The sequence below is a fragment of the Mus caroli genome, unplaced genomic scaffold (genome assembly GCF_978045245.1).
Source record: "Mus caroli unplaced genomic scaffold, Mus_caroli_1 scaffold_7, whole genome shotgun sequence".
Lineage (NCBI taxonomy): Eukaryota > Metazoa > Chordata > Mammalia > Rodentia > Muridae > Mus > Mus caroli.
Window position 1 is genome coordinate 82806120 of NW_028227262.1, and position 25285 is coordinate 82831404.

Consider the following 25285-nt stretch of genomic DNA (forward strand, 5'->3'; position numbering starts at 1 on the left):
CATGGGATCATAAGGCTACCCTGTAAATTTGTCAAAAGTTTCCCCCTTTTCTGTTAAATGTTCACCTGCTATATTCATAGCCTATGGCATCTAGAATGCCTGGACTGGAGTCTTTTCTTTAGAAACAATATGTGACACGCAAAAGCTACTCTAAACTAGAATCCTAAAGCTGTCTTTTCTGTGATTTTTTTTTTGATTTTTAATATTTTTATTACATATTTTCCTCAATTACATTTCCAATGCTATCCCAAAAGTCCCCCATAGCGCCCCCCACTTCCCTACCCACCCATTCCCATTCTTTTGGCCCTGGCATTCCCCTATATTGGGGCATATAAAATTTGCAAGTCCAATGGGGCTCTCTTTCCATTGATGGCCGACTAGGTCATCTTTCGATACATATGCAGCTAGAGACAAGAGATCCGGGGTTCTGGTTAGTACATCATGTTGTTCCAACAATAGGGTTGAGGATCCCTTTAGCTCCTTGGGTACTTTCTCTAGCTTCTCCATTGGGAGCCCTGTGATACATCCAATAGCTGACTGTGAACATCCACTCCTGTGTTTGATAGGCCCCGGCATCGTCTCACAAGAGACAGCTATATTTGGGTCCTTTCAGCAAAATCTTGCTAGTGTATGCAATGGTGTCAGCGTTTAGAAGCTGCTTATGGGATGGATCCCTGGATACGGCAGTCTCTAAATGGTCCATCCTTTCATCACAGCTACGAACTTTGTCTCTGTAACTCCTTCCCTGGGTGTTTTGTTCCCAATTCTAAGAAGGTGCACAGTGTCCACACTTTGGTCTTCATTCTTCTTGAGTTTCATGCATTTAGCAAATTGTATCTTATATCTTGGGTATCCTAAGTTTTGGGCTAATATCCACTTATCAGTGAATACATATTGTGTGAGTTCTTTTGTTATTGTGTTACTTCACTCAAGATGATGCCCTCCAGGTCCATCCATTTGGCTAGGAATTTCATAAATTCATTCTTTTTAATAGCTGAGTAGTACTCCATTGTGTAAATGTACCATAATTTCTGTATCCATTCCTCTGTTGAGGGACATCTGGGTTCTTTCCAGCTTCTAGCTATTATAAATAGGGCTGCTACGAACATAGTGGAGCATGTGTCCTTTTTACCGGTTGGGACATCATCTGGATATATGCCCAGGAGAGGTATTGCTGGATCCTCCGGTAGTACTATGTCCAATTTTCTGAGGAACCGCCAGACTGATTTCCAGAGTGGTTGTACAAGCTTGCAATCCCACCAACAATGGAGGAGTGTTCCTCTTTCTCCACATCCTCGCCAGCATCTGCTGTCACCTGAATTTTTGATCTTAGCCATTCTGACTGGTGTGAGGTGGAATCTCAGGGTTGTTTTGATTTGCATTTCCCTGATGATTAAGGATGTTGAACATTTTTTCAGGTGCTTCTCTGCCATTCGGTATTCCTCAGGTGAGAATTCTTTGTTCAGTTCTGAGCCCCATTTTTTAATGGGGTTATTTGACTTTCTGGAGTCCACCTTCTTGAGTTCTTTATATATATTGGATATTAGTCCCTTATCTGATTTAGGATAGGTGAAGATCCTTTCCCAATGTGTTGGTGGTTTTTTTGTCTTATTGATGGTGTCTTTAGCCTTGCAGAAGCTTTGTAGTTTCATGAGGTCCCACTTGTCAATTCTCGATCTTACAGCACAAGCCATTACTGTTCTATTCAGGAATTTTTCCCCTGTGCCCATATCTTCAAGGCTTTTCCCAACTTTCTCCTCTATAAGTTTCAGTGTCTCTGGTTTTATGTGAAGTTCCTTGATCCACTTAGACTTGACCTTAGTACAAGGAGATAGGAATGGATCCATTCGCATTCTTCTACATATTAACAACCAGTTGTGCCAGCACCATTTGTTGAAAATGCTGTCTTTCTTCCACTGGATGTTTTTAGCTCCCTTGTTGAAGATCAAGTGACCGTAGGTGTGTGGGTTCATTTCTGGGTCTTCAGTTCTATTCCATTGGTCTATTTGTCTGTCACTATACCAGTACCATGCAGTTGTAATCACAATTGCTCTGTAGTAGAGCTTTAGGTCCGGCATGGTGATTCCACCAGAGGTTTTTTTATCCTTGAGAAGAGTTTTTACTATCCTAGGTTTTTTGTTATTCCAGATGAATTTGCAGATTGCACTTTCTAATTCGTTGAAGAATTGATTTGGAATTTTGATGGGGATTGCATTGAATCTGTAGATTGCTTTTAGCAAGATAGCCATTTTTACAATGTTGATCCTGCCAATCCATGAGCATGGGAGATCTTTCCATCTTCTGAGATCTTCTATAATTTCTTTCTTCAGAGACTTGAAGTTTTTATTATACAGATCTTTCACTTCCTTAGTTAGAGTCACGCCAAGATATTTTATATTATTTGTGACTATTGAGAAGGGTGTTGTTTCCCTAATTTATTTCTCAGCCTGTTTATTCTTTGTGTAGAGAAAGGCCATTGATTTGTTTGAGGTAATTTTATATACAGCTACTTCACCAAAGCTGTTTATCAGGCTTAGGAGTTCTCTGGTGGAATTTTTAGGGTCACTTATATATACTATCATATCATCTGCAAAAAGTGATATTTTGACTTCATCTTTTCCAATTTGTATCCCTTTGATCTCCTTTTGTTGTCGAATTGCTCTGGCTAGGACTCCAAGTACAATGTTGAATAGGTATGGAGAAAGTGGACAGCCTTGTCTAGTCCCTGATTTTAGAGGGATTGCTTCAAGCTTCTCACCATTTACTTTGATGTTGGCTACTGGTTTGCTGTAGATTGATTTTATCATGGTTAGGTATGGGCCTTGAATTCCTGATCTTTCCAAGACTTTTATCATGAATGGGTGTTGGATCTTGTCAAATGCTTTTTCTGCATCTAACGAGATGACCATGTGGTTTTTGTCTTTGAGTTTGTGTATATACTGGATTACGTTGATGGATTTCCGTATATTGAACCATCCCTGCATCCCTGGGATGAAACCTACTTGGTCAGGATGGATGATTGTTTTGATGTGTTCTTGGATTCGGTTAGCAAGAACTTTATTGAGGATTTTTGCATCAATATTCATAAGGGATATTGGTCTGAAGTTTTCTATCTTTGTTGGGTCTTTTTGTGGTTTAGGTATCAGAGTAATTGTGGCTTCATAGAATGAGTTGGGTAGAGTACCTTCTGTTTCTATTTTATGGAATAGTTTGTGAAGAACTGGGATTAGATCTTCTTTGAAGGTCTGATAGAACTCTGCACTAAACCCATCTGGTCCTGGGCTTTTTTTAGTTGGGAGACTATTAATGACAGCTTCTATGTCTTTGGGGGATATAGGGCTGTTTAGATCATTAACCTGATCTTGGTTCAACTTTGGTACCTGGTATCTGTCTAGGAACTTCTCCATTTCATCCAGGTTCTCCAGTTTTGTTGAGTATAGCCTTTGGTAGAAGGATCTGATGGTGTTTTGGATGTCTTCAGGATCTGTTGTTATGTCTCCTTTTTCATTTCTGATTTTGTTAATTAGGATGCTTTCCCTGTGCCCTCTAGTGAGTCTGGCTAAGGGTTTATCTATCTTGTTGATTTTCTCAAAGAACCAGCTCCTTGATTGGTTGATTCTTTGAATAGTTTTTCTTGTTTCCACTTGGTTGATTTCGCCCCTGAGTTTGATTATTTCCTGCCGTCTACTCCTCTTGGGTGAATTTTCTTCCTTTTGTTCTATTGCTTTTAGGTATGTTGTCAAGCTGCTAATGTGTGCTCTCTCTAGTTTCCTTTTGGAGGCACTCAGAGCTATGAGTTTTCCTCTTAGAAATGCTTTCATTGCGTCCCATAAGTTTGGGTATGTTGTGGCTTCATTTTCATTGAACTCTAAAAAGTCCTTAATTTCTTTCTTTATTCCTTCCTTGACTAAGGTATCATTGAGAAGAGTGTTGTTCAGTTTCCACGTGAAGGTTGGCTTTCTATTATTTATTTTGTTATTGAAGATCAGCCTTCGTCCATGGTGATCTGATAGGATGCATGGGACAATTTCAATATTTTTGTATCTGTTGAGGCCTGTTTTGTGACCAATTATGTGGTCAATTTTGGAGAAGGTACCATGAGATGCTGAGAAGAAGGTATATCCTTTTGTTTTAGGATAGAATGTTCTGTAGATATCTGCCAGATCCATTTGATTCATAATTTCTCTTAGTTTCACTGTGTCCCTGTTTAGTTTCTGTTTCCATGATCTGTCCATTGGTGAAAGTGGTGTGTTGAAGTCTCCCACTATTATTGTATGAGGTGCAATGTGTGCTTTGATATTTACTAAAGTTTCTTTAATGAATGTGGCTGCCTTTGTATTTGGAGCATAGATATTCAGGATTGATAGTTCTTCTTGGAGGATTTTACCTTTGATGAGTATGAAGTGTCCCTCCCTGTCTTTTTTAATGACTTTGGGTTGGAAGTCAATCTTATCAGATATTAGAATGGCTACTCCAGCTTGTTTCTTCATACCATTTGCTTGGAAAATTGTTTTCCAGCCTTTCATTCTGAGGTAGTGTCTATCTTTTTCTCTGGGATGAGTTTCCTGTAAGCAGCAAAATGTTGGGTCTTGTTTGTGTAGCCAGTTTGTTAGTCTATGTCTTTTTATCGGGGAGTTGAGTCCATTGATATTAAGAGATATTAAGGAAAAGTAATTGTTGTTTCCTGTTATTTTTGTTGTTAAAGTTGGCATTCTGTTCTTGTGGCTGTCTTCTTTTAGGTTTGTTGAGGGATTACCTTCTTGTTGTGTCTAGGGCGTGGTTCCTGTCCTTGTATTGGTTTTTTTCTGTTATTATCCTTTGAAGGGCTGGATTCGTGGAGAGATAATGTGTGAATTTGGTTTTGTCATGGAATACTTTGGTTTCTCCATCTATGTTAATTGAGAGTTTGGCTGGGTATAGTAACCTGGGCTGGAATTTGTGTTCTTTTAGTGTCTGTATAACATCCGTCCAGGATCTTCTGGCTTTCATAGTCTCTGGTGAAAAATCTGGCGTAATTCTGATAGGCTTGCCTTTATATGTTACTTGGCCTTTTTCTCTTACTGCTTTTAGTATTCTATCTTTATTTAGAGCATATGTTGTTCTGATTATTATGTGTCGGGAGGTATTTCTCTTCTGGTCCAGTCTATTTGGAGTTCTGTAGGCTTCTTGTATGTTCATGGGCATCTCTTTCTTTAGATTTGGGAAGTTTTCTTCTATAATTTTGTTGAAGATGTTTGCTGGTCCTTTGAGTTGAAAATCTTCATTCTCATCCACTCCTATTATCCGTAGGTTTGGTTTTCTCATTGTGTCCTGTATTTCTTGGATGTTTTGAGTTAGGATCTTTTTGCATTTTACATTTTCCTTGATTGTTGTGCCGATGTTCTCTATGGAATCTTCTGCACCTGAGATTCTCTCTTCCATCTCTTGTATTCTGTTGCTGATGCTGGTATCTATGGTTCCAGATTTCTTTCCTAGGGTTTCTATCTCCAGTGTTGCCTCCTTTTGGGTTTTCTTTATTGTGTCTACTTCCCTTTTTAGGTCTAGTATGGTTTTGTTCATTTCCATCATCTGTTTGGATGTGTTTTCCTGTTTTTCTGTAAGGACTTCTACCTGTTTGATTATGTTATCCTGTTTTTCTTTAAGGATTTGTAACTCTTTAGCAGTGTTCTCCTGCAATTCTTTAAGGGATTTTTGTGCTTCCTCTTTAATGTCTTCTACCTGTTTACCAGTGTTCCTTTGTATTTCTTTAAGTGTGTTATTAAAGTCCTTCTTGCAGTCCTCTACCATCATCAGGAGATATGCTTTTAGATCCGTGTCTAGCTTTTCCTGTGTGTTGGGGTGCCCTGGACTGGGCAAAGTGGGAGTGCTGGGTTCTGATGATGGTGAGTGGTCTTGGTTTCTGTTAGTAAGATTATTACGTTTACCTTTCGCCATCTGGTAATCTCTGGGGTTAGTTGTTGTTGTTGTCACTGTTTAAAGATTGGAGCAGAAGCTGTGTTCCACTCACCAGCAGTCTCAAAATCCTGTGGCGGGGGTCGTGGGTGGCTGGTGGTACCCCGGTGCTGGTCCAGCCGGAAGAGGCCTGTGGTCCTACTCAGGCCGGTTTTCTGCTTCCCTAACTAATGCAGTCTCTGGTCCCGCGCGCAATTGGATTGGAGCAGAAGCTGTGTTCCACTCTCCAGAAGTCTTAAGATCCTGTGGCGGGTGTTGTGGGTAGCTGGTGAGTGTCAGCCGACCCTGCGCCCTAGCTACCCCGGTGCTTTTCTGACCGGAAGAGGCTTGTGGCCCTATGTAGGCCGGATTTCTGCCTCCCCAACCAAAGCAGTCTCAGTTCCCGCGTGATTGGACTGGAGCAGAAGCTGTGTTCCACTCACCAGCAGTCTCAAAATCCTGTGGAGGGGGTCGTGGGTAGCTGGCGGGAGTCAGGAGACACTGAGCTCTAGCTACCCCTGTGCTGATCCGGCCGGATGAGGCCTGTGGCCCTACTCAGGCCGGTTTCTGCTTCCCTAACTAATGCAGTCTCAGGTCCCTCGGGCAATTGGATTGGAGCAGAAGCTGTGTTCCACTCACCAGAAGTCTTAAGATCCTGTGGCGGGTGTTGTGGGTAGCTGGCGAGTGTCAGCCGACCCTGCGCCCTAGCTGCCCTGGTGCTTTTCTCCTTTTCTGTGATTTTAAAAAGAGCCAACTAGTTTGCAAACACAGGTTACACAGAAGTTGTAAGTGATGATTGGCCAAGTGAGCTGATGATGCGGAGTAGAGGTATCAGTCCCAGCTTTGTAAGAAAAAGGTAGCTTAGCTGATGAGATAAAAATGCCCAGTTCCATGTACACATAGATTCCAAGCCAGAAAGCACAACATTATAAACTCAGTTATTTTCAAGGAAATAGCAAGGAATAAAAAAATTATCTGTGAAAAATAAGGACACTAGAACCTTAAGAACTATACTAATTCAATCAAATTATACGTGTTTTCAAATAGTAGTAAACAAACAAACAAAACCAAGACAACAACAACAAAAACAACACCAAAAAAATCAACACATCTATAGCATAGGAGATAACAAAGCAGAGAAATTAAAAAACATAAATTTCTCTAAATTCATGGTAAACATATAATTTATTAAATTTGTACATTTTATCCTTTCTCCATATAAAAACAGTGACATTCTTAGTTTCTTAATGCATACAATAGTGAATCTATCTCACATCCTTCCTAATCTCTCCTTTTCCTTTAACTCTACTAGCTAAACCAACTTTGTGTCTATGCAGAGCACCACAACCTTTCAAAACATCTCTTCTGGGTTTCCCAGATTCATTTGTGACTCTTCTGGATCCACCATCATATAATATAACGTATAAATAACTTTGGTAACACTTATTTCAGATACTCCATATCTCTTCTCTATTTTCAAATCCCACAGCCACCCAGTGGAGGTCACTGTCTGTAGGCATGTTTTTGTACACTGTGTAAAGTTATTCATGTGCTGACTTCTGTGTCCTCATATCTTATTACAATCCAGACATGGCTTTGTTATGTTTGTTCTTAGAAGATGCTCCTTTCTCAAGTTTATATAAACATTGCTCCTCATTCATTCTCTGCCTTGCCAATAAAAGCCAATGAGCCAGTAGAGAGCTTCAGAGAGAGTAGGTGGGATTTTCTGATTCCAGGATGGAGAAAGAAGTGAAGGAGGGAGTCAGGGGAAGGGGTCAGAAAACATCAGTAGAAGAGAGCTGGATTAAGAAAGGATGACAAGATTCAAGTAGGATGGAAATGTTGTCTGGTAAGAAACCTGAGTAGCCTACAGGTTCAGGATGGAATAATAATTACTCAGTATTTGGCTCATGGCAAGGGGAATTAGGTGGGTAAGAAACACAGCTGCCAGACTAATTCAATGGTTACATTTATATTAAAAACAATTTTACAACTATCTCAGTTCATGACCTTCAGACTGCTGTCTTCAGTCCCAATCAAAACTTCTAGACCTTCCTGAGAGGAAAAAAAAAAAAAAAAAAGACTATGCTACTCATCCACTCAAAATGCAACTATAAGCATGATCACCTACGGCCCAGCTTGTCTCAATATGTCATACTTCAGCACTCATCCTCAGCCTTTGTGGTGACAGTGAAGAGGCCACTCAAGACAAACCTATAGGGAACTTTCACTTTGCTCACCTAGACACATCTGCCTAGCCCAATGAGCATGATGGTCAATCATCCCCTCCACTGGAGCATCCTCACAGTCTAGTAATTGACTTAGGAGGATTAAATTTGTTTGCTCCTTAAACTTCTGATGGTTACCACATCACATGTTAGATTCCAGTTCAAAGGACCCAAAAACGTCTTCAAGAAAGTCATAGAAGAAAACTTCCCCAACCTAAAGAAAGAGATGGCCATAAAGATACAAGAAGCCTATAGAACACCAAATAAATGAGAGCAGAAAACAAAATCCTTTTGTCCCATAATAATCAAAACACTAAATGTACAGAACAAAGAAAGAATATTAAAAAGCTGCCAGGGAAAAAGGCCAAGTAACATAACCAAGGTAGACCTATCAGAATTGCACCAAGCTTCTCAACAGAGGCTATAAAAACCAGAAAAGCCTAGTCAGAGGTCATGCACACTCTATGAGAACACAAATGCCAGCCAGGCTACTATACCCAGCAAAACTCTCAATCAACATAGATGGAGAAACCAAAATATTCCAGGACAAAACTGAATTCAAACAGTGTCTATCTACCAATCCAGCCCTACAAAGGATCCTAGAAGGAAAACTCCAACACAAGGAAGGTACCTGCACCAAAGAAAGGACAAGATATAAAGCATCTTACAACAAAGCCAAAAGGAGAGAACCACAAGCACATAAAACCACCTACAAAACAAAACATATCAGGAACCATCAGTCATCTGTCTTTACTATCTCTCAATATCAATGGACTCAACTCACCTATAAAAAGACATAAGCTAACAGACTAGATAGCAAAGAAGATCCAACATTTTGCTGCATACAAGAAGCAGACCTCAATAATAAAGGCAGAAACCATCTCAGAGTAAAAGGATGGAAAAAGGTCTTCCAAGCAAATGGACCCAAAGAATCAAGCAGGAGTTGCCATCCTAATATCCAATAAAATAGACTTTCAACCAAAAGTTATCAAGCATGATGGACACTTCATATTCATCAAGGGAAAAATTTACCGAGAGAAAGTCTCAATTCTGAACATCTGTGCCCCAAAAGCAAGAGCAAAAAAACAAAAAACAAAAAACAAACAAAAAACTGTTAAAGCACAAAACACATATTGAACTCCACACAAAAATAGTGGGAGACTTCAACACCACATTCTCAACAATAGACAGGTCATTAAAATAGAAACCAAATGGAGACACAGTGAAACTAAGAGAGGTTATGAACCAAATGGATTTAACATATATCTACAGAACAAAAGAATACACTTTCTTCTCAGCACCTCATGGTGCCTTCTCTAAAATCAACCATATAATTGGTCACACCCTGCAACCAATACAAGAAGGTGAAATGATACCATGCATCCTATCAGATCACCATAGCCTAAGGTTTGGTTTTCAATATCAGCAAAAACTACATACATGTGGAAACCAAACAACTCTTTACTCAGTGATAACTTGGTTAGAGAAGAAATAAAAAAAGAAATTAAAGATTCCCTGGAATTTAATGAAAATATTGACAAATGATACCCAAATTTATGGGACATAATGAAAGTCGTGCTAAGAAGAAAGTTAATAACACTAAGTGCCCTGGTAAAAAAAACTGGAGAAATCTTACACTAACAACTTAACAGCACACCTGAGAGCTAAACCACACAAGGACCCAACTAAAAAAGAGAACTTCAGAACAATCTCGCTAATGAATATCGATGCAAAAATACTCAATAAAACTCATGCAAACAGAATCCAAGAACACTTCAAAACCATCATTCACCATGATCAAGTAGGCTTCATCCCAGGGATGCAAGGTTGGTTTAATATATGAAATTCAATTACCGTAATCCACTATATAAAGAAACTCAAAGAAAAAAAATCACATGATCATCTCCTTAGATACAGAAAAAGCATTTGATAAAATACAACATCCATTCATGTTAAAAAGTATTAGAGAAATCAGAAATTTAAGCACCATACTGAAACATAATAAAAGCAATTTACTGCAAACCAACAGCCAATATCAAATTAAATGGATACATAATTGAAGCAATCCCACTGAAATTGGGGACAAAACAAGGATGCCCACTCTCCCCATATCTATTAAATATAGTACTAGAAGTGCTAGCTAGAACAATAAGACAACAAAAAGAGATCAAGGGGACACAAACTGGCAAAGAAGAACTTAAGGTATTATTACTTCTGCAGGTGATAGGATAGTATAACATAATCAACCCCAAAAATTCTACCAGAGAACTTCTCCAGCTGATAAACAAAATCAGCAAAGTGGTTGGATATATAATTAACTCAAATAAAGCAGTAGCCTTCCTTTATACAAACGATAAACAGGCTGAGAAAGAAATTAGTGAAACAATTCCCTTCACAATAGCCACAAGTAGTATAAAATATCTTGGGGTAACTCTAAACAAACAAGAGTAAGAACTGTATGACCATAACTTCAAGTCTCTCAAGAAAGAAATAGAAGAAGATCTCAGAAAATGGAGAGATCTCCCATGCTCATGGATTAGCAGAATTAACATAGTAAAAATGGCCATCCTACCAAAGGCAATCTATAGATTCAAGGCAATGCTCATCAAAATCCCAACACAATTCTTCAAAGACATGGAAAGAGCAATTCTCAAATTCATCTGGAAATGGAAAAAACCCAGAATAGCAAAAACAATTCCTAACAATAAAAGAATGCTGTTGGAATCACCATCCCTGACCTCAAGCTGTACTACAGAGCAATAGTGATAAAAATTGCAAGGTATTGGTACAGAGACAGGCACGTTGATCCATGGGATAGAATTGAAGAACCAGAAATAAAACCACACACTTATGGTCACTTAATATTTGACAAAGAAGACAAAAATATACAATGGAAGAAAGAAAGCATCTTCAATTAATGGTGCTGGTATAACTGGCTCTCTGTATGTAGAAAAATGAAAATAGACCTATATTTTTCACTTTGCACAGAGCTCAAGTTCAAGTGGATCAAGGACCTCAACATAAAACAAGATACACTGAATCTAACAGAAAAGAAAGTGGGAAAGAGCCTTGAACTCATTGGTACAGGCGGAAATTTCCTAAACAGAACTCTAATGGTTCATGCTCTAAGATCAACAATTGATAAATGGGACCTCATGAAACTGGAAAGCTTCTGTAAGGCAAAGGACATTGTCAATAAGACTAATTGGCAACCTACAGATTGGGAAAAAAATCTTCACTAATCCCACATCCAATAGAGGGCTGATATTCAAAATATATAAAGAACTCAAGAAGCTAATCACAAAAAAAACCAAATAACCCAATATGTCTAGGTTTGTGTCAAGTCGACAAAAAAAAAAAAAAAAAATCACATTGATTCTCTGAACATAACTTACTTTGTAAACAATATCCAAAAACTGTTATTAAATTTTTGCTTTTACAAATGATCAGTTTTCAACATGTGGGTCCTGGGAACACACGTCAAGTCATCCATCTCTTCAGCATGTGCCCATACCTGCTGAGCCATTTCACAAATCCTAGAATAATTCTTCAATGATTTAGAATTGACTTAAGCCTCTTTATTAATGCTCACTGTGAAAATAAGTATCTTGAATGGTATGTATTTAAATAATATTATAATACCTATTTAATCTCTTACAGCTTACGTTATAATTTATACTTATCCTCTCTCTCTCTCTCTCTCTCTCTCTCTCTCTCTCTCTCTCTCTCTCTCTCTCTCTCTCTCTCTCTCTCTCTCCTTGAGCTAGACAAGGTCTTGAGTAGACAAGGTCAAGCTGGCCTCCAGGTCCCTATGTAGCTGCCAATGGACTTGAAATCCTTCTTCTGCAGCCACCCCCTGCTTAGTTCTAGGATTGTAGGCACTTGTGCTGGGCAGTAAGCAGGGGAACACGTGTGAACACAGGACAGCTGGCACATAACACTTTTAAAACACATGAGCCTGAAACTTGCATGTGGAACAGGTATACAGAACAGAACAAGGCAGTGAGATGCTGTAACAGCTCAGAGAGAAATGACACATTGCATGTGGTACACCTCGGAACTCATTCACCTACAAGAGACATGTTCTCTACAAGAGACATTTTCTAGGACTAAAATACTGGCAGTTTGGCACCTTGCATATTGACTCAAAGTTGGAAAGTCAGGACACTTTGTGGTTTGAGTTGTTTTCCATTGACTTTTCTTTTAAAAGTTTACCTTCAGATTTTAAGCTAGACGTTGACATAACTTCAGTTATAGCACTTTTCTCATGTGATATTAAATATGCTTCCTTTAGAATAGATATGGCTTCCTTTTGATCAACAGAAATGAGACAGAATATGGGTCTTACCCTGGTGTGAGTACGAATGTGCATCTTCAGTCCATCATTTTTACTGAATCCTTTTTCACAGTACGGGCATTGATAGGGACGCTCACCTACAAATAAAGAAAATGTTCATGTCAGAAAAATTTAACACTGCAGGACATCTTCAGAGCCACTGCTTCTCACCAGGGCTCATGGCTACAAAGGTGGTACAGGCACAGCTGGGCAGGAGGAGCACCATAGTACAGGAAGCACATACTAGGGTATGTCCTCGACCCCAACAGGGCCAACACCCAAAAACCACCATGTAGCCCAGGGGTTGCTGCATGTCCTTCAAATCCATGAATCCAATTAAATGCACTAATTATCAGAGCTTGTAAAACTATTTTGTATCAATCTGTTCTATGACCATTCTCCTCATTATAAAGGCCTTTAACTTGTTTTTTTTTTAATGGCTTCACTTAATAAAAGTTTCATATAGATGAAATTGGATCACATCTATGCATTTCAGACAGAGCCTATAAAGCATGTTAAACAGAATCATTGGTATTTAACCAATGTTAGCTACACAACAACTGATACACACGTTTTATATATAACCAAATAGCTCTAAATTGAGGCTGTAATTTAGAAAATTGAAAGGATGTTTTTCAAGACAAGGAAGACCATGCATGCATATACCCCTTCCTGCAAAAAACAAAACTCCTACTTGAAAATGATAAAATATGACAAAGCCTAATATATCAAAAGAATTCAAGGCTATACTCATCAAAGCACCATTATTTGCAATAATAACATAGGTCTAGATCACCAGCTTTCTTTATTCTTCCTTGAACAATAGACAAACATGACAAACATTACAAGATGCTAGACACTTGCTACAGTCTAAGATCAGTAAAATGAAGTTTAAAAATTAATGTCCTCAGCAACTACAAAATTCTGCCTTTCCTTGCACAGGGCCAGGCCTGTACGTAAGAGTCCTCTTTTTCTGATTCAACTTGAGCATCGTATGACTTATCCCAATGGCCCCACTAGGGCAGCAACATGCTCTCTGTTGTTCAACCTCATCTTTTTCCCAGAAGAGGCTCTACTTCATCTCCCCCATCTCTTCACTGTTTCATGAGATAAGACTCAAGACTGACCTAACTTACACTAGGAATGACCATGTGCTGGAAGCGCCAGCAGAGGAGCATTTTCCATTTTAAGTAGATCACCTTAGGCATTGGTTAAATTACAACCTCAGAATGACAGGATCAAAGTAAAGATTAAAGTATGGTTTGACTGGCACCATAAAATGGTTGCAGCCATCGAAGTATCAGCTATAGCAAGAACAGGTATCTTTAAAGAACTTTTTAAGTTACCAACCATTGTAAGAGAAATAGACCTTTTACACTAGCAAGAATACCTAGAATACATGAAGTAATAATTATGACTGTAGAACCTTTGGCTTTGCATGACAGAATAAAGAATTATAACTTCTAAGTTTCACATTAAATTATAATCATGTTGACTCAATCAGGTCTTTGATTCACTTGGACTTGAGTTTTGTGCAGGGTAATAGATAAGAATATATTTGCATTCTTCAACAAAAAACCAATTACACTGAGCCTGATAGAAAAGTAAGTGGAGAATAGCCTTGAATACACTGGCACAGAAGACAACTTCCTGGACAGAACACCAACAACACAGGCATTAAGATTAACAATTAATAAATGGGACCTCATGAAACTGAAAACCTTCTGTAAGGCAAAGGACACTGTCAATAGGACAAAATGGCAGCCCACAGAGTGGGAAAAGATTTTCACCAACTTCAGTTCTGAACGAGGGCTAATTTCAGAAGTACATAAAAAAGAAACTAGACATCAGCAAACCAAATAATCCAATTTAAAGATGGGGTACAGATCTAAACATGGAATTCTCAACAGAGGAATCTCAAATGACCAAGAAGTACTTGAAAAAAATTTCAACATCCTTAACCATCAGGGGAATGAAAATCAAAACAACTCTGAGATTCCATCATATATCTGTCAGAATGGCTAAGGTCAAAACATGAGTGACAACTCAAGTTGACAAGAATGTGGAGCAAGGGGAACACTCCTCCATTAATGATGGGAATGAAAATTTGTCTAGCCACTTTGAAAATCAATAGGAAATTGGCAATTCATCTACCTCAAGACCCACTCCTGAGCATATATCTCAAGGACATGTCATCCTACCATAAGGGTATGAACTATGTTCATAGCAGCTTTATTCATAATAGCCAAAAATTAAAAACAACCAAATGGAGACTTCTGGTGAGTGGAGCACAGCTTCTGCTCCAATCCAATTGCGCGGGACCTGAGACTGCATTAGTTAGGGAAGCAGAAACCGGCCTGAGTAGGACCACAGGCCTCATCCGACCGGATCAGCGCCGGGGTAGCAGGAGCGCAGGGTTGCCTGACACCCGCCAGCGACCCACGACCCCCGCCTCAGGATTTTGGGACTGCTGGTGAGTGGAACACAGCTTCTGCCCCAATCCAATTGCGCGGGACCTGAGACTGCATTAGTTAAGGAAGCAGAAACCGGCCTGAGTAGGGCCACAGGCCTCATCCGGCCTGATCAGCACCGGGGTAGCAGGAGCGCAGGGTTGCCTGACACCCGCCAGCTACCCACGACCCCCGCCGCAGGATTTTGGGACTGCTGGTGAGTGGAACACAGCTTCTGCTCCAATCCAATTGCGCGGGACCTGAGACTGCATTAGTTAGGGAAGCAGAAACCGGCCCCAGTAGGGCCACAGGCCTCATCCGGCCGGATCAGCGCCGGGGTAGCAGGAGCGCAGGGTTACCTGACACCCGCCAGCTACCCAGGACCCCCCGCCGCAGGATTTTGGGACTGCTGGTGAGTGGAACACAGCTTCTGCTCCAGTCCAATCACGCGGGACCAGAGACTGCTCTGGTTGGGGAGAGAGAAATCCGGCCTACATAGGGCCACAACCCTCTTCCTGTCAGAAAAGCACCAGGGCAGCTGGGGCGCAGGGTCAGCTGACACTCGCCAGGTACCCACAACACCCGCCACAGGATCTTAAGACTTCTGGTGAGTGGAGCACAGCTTCTGCTCCAATCCAATTGCGCGGGACCTGAGACTGCATTAGTTAGGGAAGCAGAAACCAGCCTGAGTAGGACCAGAGGCCTCTTCCGGCTGGACCAGCACCGGGGTACCATCAGCTACCCACGACCCCCGCCGCAGGATTTAGAGACTGCTGGTGAGTGGAACACAGCTTCTGCTCCAATCTTTAAACAGTGACAACGATAACAACTAACCCCAGAGATTACCAGATGGCGAAAGGTAAACGTAATAATCTTACTAACAGAAACCAAGACCACTCACCATCATCAGAACCCAGCACCCCCACTTCGCCCAGTCCAGGGCACCCCAACACACCGGAAAAGCTAGACACAGATTTAAAAGCATATCTCCTGATGATGATAGAGGACTTCAAGAAGGACTTTAATAACATACTTAAAGAAATACAGGAGAACACTGCTAAACAGGCAGAAGACAATAAAGAGGAAGCACAAAAATCCCTTAAAGAATGGCAGGAGAACAATGCTAAAGAGTTACAAATCCTTAAAGAAAAACAGGATAACATAATCAAACAGGTAGAAGTCCTTACAGAAAAACAGGAAAACACATCCAAACAGATGATGGAAATGAACAAAACCATACTAGACCTAAAAAGGGAAGTAGACACAATAAAGAAAACCCAAAAGGAGGCAACACTGGAGATAGAAACCCTAGGAAAGAAATCTGGAAACATAGATATGAGCATCAGCAACAGAATACAAGAGATGGAAGAGAGAATCTCAGGTGCAGAAGATTCCATAGAGAACATCGGCACAACAATCAAGGAAAATGTAAAATGCAAAAAGATCCTAACTCAAAACATCCAAGAAATACAGGACACAATGAGAAAACCAAACCTACGGATAATAGGAGTGGATGAGAATGAAGATTTTCAACTCAAAGGACCAGCAAACATCTTCAACAAAATTATAGAAGAAAACTTCCCAAATCTAAAGAAAGAGATGCCCATGAACATACAAGAAGCCTTCAGAACTCCAAATAGACTGGACCAGAAAAGAAATACCTCCCGACACATTATAATCAGAACAACAAATGCTCTAAATAAAGATAGAATACTAAAAGCAGTAAGAGAAAAAGGCCAAGTAACATATAAAGGCAAGCCTATCAGAATTACGCCAGATTTTTCACCAGAGACTATGAAAGCCAGAAGATCCTGGACAGATGTTATACAGACACTAAAAGAACACAAATTCCAGCCCAGGCTACTATACCCAGCCAAACTCTCAATTAACATAGATGGAGAAACCAAAGTATTCCACGACAAAACCAAATTCACACATTATCTCTCCACGAATCCAGCCCTTCAAAGGATAATAACAGAAAAAAACCAATACAAGAACAGGAACCACGCCCTAGAAACAACAAGAAGGTAATCCCTCAACAAACCTAAAAGAAGACAGCCACCAGAACAAAATGCCAACTTTAACAACAAAAATAACAGGAAACAACAATTACTTTTCCTTAATATCTCTTAATATCAATGGACTCAACTCCCCGATAAAAAGACATAGACTAACAAACTGGCTACACAAACAAGACCCAACATTTTGCTGCTTACAGGAAACTCATCTCAGAGAAAAGGATAGACACTATCTCAGAATGAAAGGCTGGAAAACAATTTTCCAAGCAAATGGCATGAAGAAACAAGCTGGAGTAGCCATTCTAATATCTGACAAGATTGACTTCCAACCCAAAGTCATTAAAAAAGACAGGGAGGGACACTTCATACTCATCAAAGGTAAAATCCTCCAAGAGGAACTATCAATCCTGAATATCTATGCTCCAAATACAAAGGCAGCCACATTCATTAAAGAAATTTTAGTAAATCTCAAAGCAGACATTGCACCTCATACAATAATAGTGGGAGACTTCAACACACCACTTTCACCAATGGACAGATCATGGAAACAGAAACTAAACAGGGACACAGTGAAACTAAGAGAAATTATGAATCAAATGGATCTGGCAGATATCTACAGAACATTCTATCCTAAAACAAAAGGATATACCTTCTTCTCAGCACCTCATGGTACCTTCTCCAAAATTGACCACATAATTGGTCACAAAGCAGGCCTCAACAGATATAAAAATATTGAAATTGTCCCATGCATCCTATCAGATCACCATGGACTAAGGCTGATCTTCAATAACAAAATAAATAATAGAAAGCCAACCTTCACATGGAAACTGAACAACACTCTTCTCAATGATACCTTGGTCAAGGAAGGAATAAAGAAAGAAATTAAGGACTTTTTAGAGTTCAATGAAAATGAAGCCACAACATACCCAAACTTATGGGACGCAATGAAAGCATTTCTAAGAGGAAAACTCATAGCTCTGAGTGCCTCCAAAAGGAAACTAGAGAGAGCACACATTAGCAGCTTGACAACACACCTAAAAGCACTAGAACAAAAGGAAGCAAATTCACCCAAGAGGAGTAGACGGCAGGAAATAATCAAACTCAGGGGTGAAATCAACCAAGTGGAAACAAGAAAAACTATTCAAAGAATCAACCAATCAAGGAGCTGGTTCTTTGAGAAAATCAACAAGATAGATAAACCCTTAGCCAGACTCACTAGAGGGCACAGGGAAAGCATCCTAATTAACAAAATCAGAAATGAAAAAGGAGACATAACAACAGATCCTGAAGACATCCAAAACACCATCAGATCCTTCTACCAAAGGCTATACTCAACAAAACTGGAGAACCTGGATGAAATGGAGAAGTTCCTAGACAGATACCAGGTACCAAAGTTGAATCAAGATCAGGTTAATGATCTAAACAGCCCTATATCCCCCAAAGAAATAGAAGCAGTCATTAATAGTCTCGCAACTAAAAAAAGCCCAGGACCAGATGGGTTTAGTGCAGAGTTCTATCAGACCTTCAAAGAAGATCTAATCCCAGTTCTTCACAAACTATTCCACAAAATGGAAACAGAAGGTACTCTACCCAACTCATTCTATGAAGCCACAATTACTCTGATACCTAAACCACAAAAAGACCCAACAAAGATAGAAAACTTCAGACCAATATCCCTTATGAATATTGATGCAAAAATCCTCAATAAAGTTCTTGCTAACCGAATCCAAGAACACATCAAAACAATCATCCATCCTGACCAAGTAGGTTTCATCCCAGGGATGCAGGGATGGTTCAATATACGGAAATCCATCAACGTAATCCAGTATATAAACAAACTCAAAGACAAAAACCACATGGTCATCTCGTTAGATGCGGAAAAAGCATTTGACAAGATCCAACACCCATTCATGATAAAAGTCTTGGAAAGATCAGGAATTCAAGGCCCATACCTAAACATGATAAAAGCAATCTACAGCAAACCAGTAGCCAACATCAAAGTAAATGGTCAGAAGCTTGAAGCAATCCCTCTAAAATCAGGGACTAGACAAGGCTGTCCACTTTCTCCATACCTATTCAACATTGTACTTGAAATCCTAGCCAGAGCAATTCGACAACAAAAGGAGATCAAAGGGATACAAATTGGAAAAGATGAAGTCAAAATATCACTTTTTGCAGATGATATGATAGTATATATAAGTGACCCTAAAAATTCCACCAGAGAACTCCTAAGCCTGATAAACAGCTTCGGTGAAGTAGCTGGATATAAAATTAACTCAAACAAATCAATGGCCTTTCTCTACACAAAGAATAAACAGGCTGAGAAAGAAATTAGGGAAACAACACCCTTCTCAATAGTCACAAATAATATAAAATATCTTGGCGTGACTCTAACTAAGGAAGTGAAAGATCTGTATAATAAAAACTTCAAGTCCCTGAAGAAAGAAATTATAGAAGATCTCAGAAGATGGAAAGATCTCCCATGCTCATGGATTGGCAGGATCAACATTGTAAAAATGGCTATCTTGCCAAAAGCAATCTACAGATTCAATGCAATCCCCATCCAAATTCCAAATCAATTCTTCAACGAATTAGAAAGTGCAATCTGCAAATTCATCTGGAATAACAAAAAACCTAGGATAGCAAAAACTCTTCTCAAGGATAAAAGAACCTCTGGTGGAATCACCATGCCGGACCTAAAGCTCTACTACAGAGCAATTGTGATAAAAACTGCATGGTACTGGTATAGTGACAGACAAATAGACCAATGGAATAGAATTGAAGACCCAGAAATGAACCCACACACCTATGGTTACTTGATCTTCGACAAGGGAGCTAAAAACATCCAGTGGAAGAAAGACAGCATTTTCAACAAATGGTGCTGGCACAACTGGTTGTTAACATGTAGAAGAATGCGAATCGATCCATTCCTATCTCCTTGTACTAAGGTCAAGTCTAAGTGGATCAAGGAACTTCACATAAAACCAGAGACACTGAAACTTATAGAGGAGAAAGTGGGGAAAAGCCTTGAAGATATGGGCACAGGGGAAAAATTCCTGAATAGAACAGTAATGGCTTGTGCTGTAAGATTGAGAATTGACAAGTGGGACCTCATGAAACTACAAAGCTTCTGCAAGGCTAAAGACACCATCAATAAGACAAAAAAACCACCAACAGATTGGGAAAGGATCTTCACCTATCCTAAATCAGATAAGGGACTAATATCCAATATATATAAAGAACTCAAGAAGGTGGACTCCAGAAAGTCAAATAACCCCATTAAAAAATGGGGCTCAGAACTGAACAAAGAATTCTCACCTGAGGAATACCGAATGGCAGAGAAACACCTGAAAAAATGTTCAACATCCTTAATCATCAGGGAAATGCAAATCAAAACAACCCTGAGATTCCACCTCACACCAGTCAGAATGGCTAAGATCAAAAATTCAGGTGACAGCAGATGCTGGCGAGGATGTGGAGAAAGAGGAACACTCCTCCATTGTTGGTGGGATTGCAAGCTTGTACAACCACTCTGGAAATCAGTCTGGCGGTTCCTCAGAAAATTGGACATAGTACTACTGGAGGATCCAGCAATACCTCTCCTGGGCATATATCCAGAAGATGTCCCAACCGGTAAAAAGGACACATGCTCCACTATGTTCATAGCAGCCTTATTTATAATAGCCAGAAGCTGCAAAGAACCCAGATGTCCCTCAACAGAGGAATGGATACAGAAATTATGGTACATTTACACAATGGAGTACTACTCATCTATTAAAAAGAATGAATTTATGAAATTCCTAGCCAAATGGATTGACCTGGAGGGCATCATCTTGAGTGAAGTAACACAATCACAAAAGAACTCATACAATATGTATTCATTGATAAGTGGATATTAGCCCAAAACTTAGGATACCCAAGATATAAGATACAATTTGATAAACGCATGAAACTCAAGAAGAATGAAGACCAAAGTGTGGACACTGTGCACCTTCTTAGAATTGAGAACAAAACACCCAGGGAAGGAGTTACAGAGACAAAGTTCGTAGCTGTGATGAAAGGATGGACCATTTAGAGACTGCTGTATCCAGGGATCCGTCCCATAATCAGCTTCTAAATGCTGACACCATTCAATACACTAGCAAGATTTTGCTGAAAGGACCCAAATATAGCTGTCTCTTGTGAGACGATGCCGGGGCCTAGCAAACACAGGAGTGGATGTTCACAGTCAGCTATTGGATGTATCACAGGGCTCCCAATGGAGAAGCTAGAGAAAGTACCCAAGGAGCTAAAGGGATCTGCAACCCTATTGTTGGAACAACATGATGTACTAACCAGAACCCCGGAGCTCTTGTCTCTAGCTGCATATGTATCGAAAGATGGCCTACTCGGCCATCATTGGAAAGAGAGGCCCATTGGACTTGCAAACTTTATATGCCCCAATATAGGGGAATGCCAGGGCCAAAAGAATGGGAATGGGTGGGTAGGGAAGTGGGGGGCGCTATGGGGGACTTTAGGGATAGCATTGGAAATGTAATTGAGGAAAATATGCAATAAAAATATTAAAAATCAAAAAAAAAAAAAACAAAAAAAACCAAACAACCAAATGTCCCTCAACTAAAGTAAAAATAAAGAATATATAGTACATTTACACAGTGGAATATTATTGCTCAGCTGTTAAAATGCAGGCAAATGGATAAAATGAGATAAGAAATAATCTTGAGTGAGGTAATCCAAACTCAGAAAGAAAAACATGGTATGTACTCACTTATAAGTGGGTATTTGCTATAAAGTAAAGGATTATCATGCTACAATCCACATGGGATAGTGGGTAGGGGAGGAACAGGAGAGACTACATGGCAGGGAGAACAGAGAGAGAAGAGTAGTGAAAAAGACATCTGTAATTTTTGGAGCATTTTGTGGGTGAGGTAGAAACCTAAAGCAATGGAAACTCCCAGGAATATATGAAAGTGACCCTAGCTAAGACTCCTAGTAATAGGGAATAATGGATCTAAACTAGCCATCTCTGCTAACCAGGTATGTCTCCCAGGGGAAGGACATGCCTGGTTACCATGTGATATCAGTGCAACCACAAAACCTTGGACCTACTATTTGTCCTGCCTTCATGATGTACTCAGGTAAAGTTGGAACAGAAATTATGGGAGTGGCTAACCAGTGACTGGTCCAGCTTGAGACCCATGCCAGAAGAGGGAGCACACCTCTCACACTGTCTGAGGGGTCAAAGATTTAGGGTAGAATCAAACATGCCCCACCAAATGATTTATAATGATATTCTTTTATACTCATAAACAGGAGCTAGCATAATCATCAGCAGAGAGGATCTACCCAGCAACTGATGGAAACAGAGATACACAGCCAGGCATTAGATTGATCTCAGTGAATCCTGAGGAAGACAGAGAGGAAGGATTAGAGGGGACAGAAGGGCCAAGGGTACCACAACAAAGCCCAAAAACTCAACTAACCTAGGATCATAGGGGCTCACAGAGACTGACCAACAATCAGGGATCCTGCATGGGTCTGGCCTAGGCTCTCTGCATATCTGTTATGGTTGTGTAATTGGTATTCTTGTTGGACTTCTAACAATGGGAGTGGGGGCTGTCTCTGATGCTCTTGCCTGCTTTGAAGACTCTTTTTATCTTACTGGGTTGCCTTGTCTAGCTTTAGTATTCTTATTGCAACTTGACATGCCATGTTTGGTTGATATCCCTAGGAGGCCTATTCTTTTCTGAAGAGAAATAGAGGAGGAGTAGACTGGGGGTGGGAGGAAGAGGAGGAGAGGAGGGAGGACAACTGTGGTCTGGATTTAATAATATATTTGAGAATAAATAAAAATTTTTAAAAAGATAACAATCATGTGCTCATCCTGCTTCTTATATCTATTGTTAGACAGATACCCATCTGTCTAACATTTTATGACTCACAAACAACTCAAATTCTCCACCTATCACTCTAAATTTATGATCCTACCTTCTGTTCTCATGTGCTCAGATTACAGTGTCCTGATTAGCTGTGTAGATTTATTCAGTTATCAAACAACAAAACTCCCATACATCTGTACTGTACAGCAAACCCTAAATAAGCTGTGACTTACTCTTGCCATAAAAATGAGCAAAAAATATGTATAGCTAAAGTGATGTCATAGGATCATTTGGTTTATCTTGATAATTATTTATTATTTTATTGTTATTACTATTATCATTGTATGTCTCATAAGGGAATTAATGGTTTAAACATACACAACAAATTTCTTTGGTAAGGAGAAACTGGGGAACTGTCCTTTTTACTCAGTTCTGCAAAGACCCAGTCTCCAGTCATAAGAATGTGGCTTCCTGAGCGCAGGGATGCTCCTGGAACAGGAGGACAGTAACAGCAGTGCACTGATTAGGATTTGCATGAGAGTCTGCAGCCAGCAGGGCCTGGGGTGCAGCAGGGCCTGGGGTGCAGCAGGGCCTGCAGTGCAGCAGAACCTGACATTTATTGAGTTGTTAAGCATTGGACATAATCATCCACACAAGTATAAACATTATACTGGCGAAAACAGCACACACTCACACTAGTGGACATATTCATTCAGGTCCTTTCTCATAAGGTCTTACAAGCAATGTAACAGTTTTTGGTGGACTTAGCTTTTGATTTTAAGACACTTTCACTCTATGACCATAGAAGGTCTGCAACTTACATTATAGACCACTCTCACCTCTAACTCACAGGCAATCCTCCTGCCTCTGCCATATGCTAGGATTATAGGCATGCATTACCATACCCAGCTAATATGTAGTTTCTGAAAAGTACATTTATTTCAATTATTACTTTACTTATACTAAGGAATGCTTTTTCATCTTTTTCTGCTAATTGAATTTATCAGGAAATTAAATTAAAACTAGATGACAGATAAATGATAAAAACAAAGAGGTTAAGGGTTAAGGGTAGAAGCAATGGCTTAGAGGTTAACATTACTATAGCTCTTCCAGAGGACTTGGTTTTGACTCACAGCACCAGCATGGTGGTTCACAATCATTTGAAACTCCAGCTCCAGGGTATCTGAGATTCACTTCTGAATGTCACAATCAATGGAGTGACTGGGGCTATGAGTATGTAGCTTGTCAGAATCAGAGATCTGACTCAGTTGCAAGTGTGCCACACTACAGCAGCAAATATGACCCTAATCCTACTTGGAGCAGGAGGAGCAGTAGCAGCAGCAGCAGCAATAGCAGCAGCAGAAGGAGCAGCAGCTCAAAGGAGGAAGCTGATAACTGCTGGAAAATGACTATGGACTACAAAGGGCTAGATGGAGTAATATCACTTATCCATACTAATCTATTAAAACTTATACAGTGTATATATACAAGTCTGAAGAAATTTTTTCATAAGGTAAGATTAGATCATTTCCAAAAGTTCATTTCAAGGATTTCAAATCCTGTATTTGGTCACTTAGAATAGCTAAAAAGAAAAGTCTATGCCAAATTTAATAACTCCTAAGTATTTTTTAAAAATGATAAGTGAGCACACAAAGAAAAGCCAACCTAAAACAATGAAGTCAGAGTCATGTGTTTTCAAAACAACCCACTGAAATAAGAATTGAATGAATTCAGTGAAGTGAGACATAAATATTCTTGGGCCACAGAGTTTTACCTTTCATTTGGATTTTTAAAATAAAAATAGGTTTTGGACATGGAAATACTTTCTATGTGAAAAACGAACCTTTCAAGGTTATGAAAGGTTCTGGGGTGGAAAAATCACCCCTGAGATGGGTCCCCATGGGTGAGTTTGGAATCTGTGTGACATCACAGCTTTATAAGAACTTCACATTCGTCTTCCACAAGGATCGGCGCATGGGATCATTTTACTTTTGAAGAAGGAAATGGTTATAAAACACACACTGAATCATTCCCAAAGAGTGTCAAAGCCAATATATATATATATATATATAATTTTGGAAGCACTACCCAATCATTTTTTCAACTCTAGCATTTAGTGTTATATCTATGGAATAACTAATAAATTAGATGAGCAGAGCTGGGAGATGAAATGCTACCCTGACAAGTCAGAGCTGCTGGAGTTCATTCTTGGCACCTCCTGTGAACTGAAAAACTTCCTTTATCCTTCAGCGAAGATTCAGGAAACCCACTGCCCTTGCTGAGTCCCACCTTGTTAATCTTAGAATGACTCCATTAATCAAATCTGCTAGAATGCTGGATCTAACAAGTCAATGGAGAGACACATCTGAAGGAAAGACAGCGTGGTCCTGTGACATTTACTCCTTAGATGGTTACAAAGACACTGTTACTAAATTGGGCAATA

General features: G+C 39.7%; 1 protein-coding gene across 3 annotated transcripts in view; it reads right to left on the reverse strand.

The window, feature by feature from the left end:
* Prdm5 (PR/SET domain 5) overlaps positions 1-25285 on the reverse strand; it is a 180333-nt gene that overhangs the window by 28524 nt on the left and 126524 nt on the right. For all 3 annotated transcript variants that reach the window (XM_021164996.3, XM_021164998.2, XM_085840555.1), the window contains one exon: positions 12508-12593. In XM_021164996.3, coding sequence (XP_021020655.1) covers positions 12508-12593 — 86 coding nt within the window. The remainder of the gene's footprint in view (positions 1-12507; positions 12594-25285) is intronic.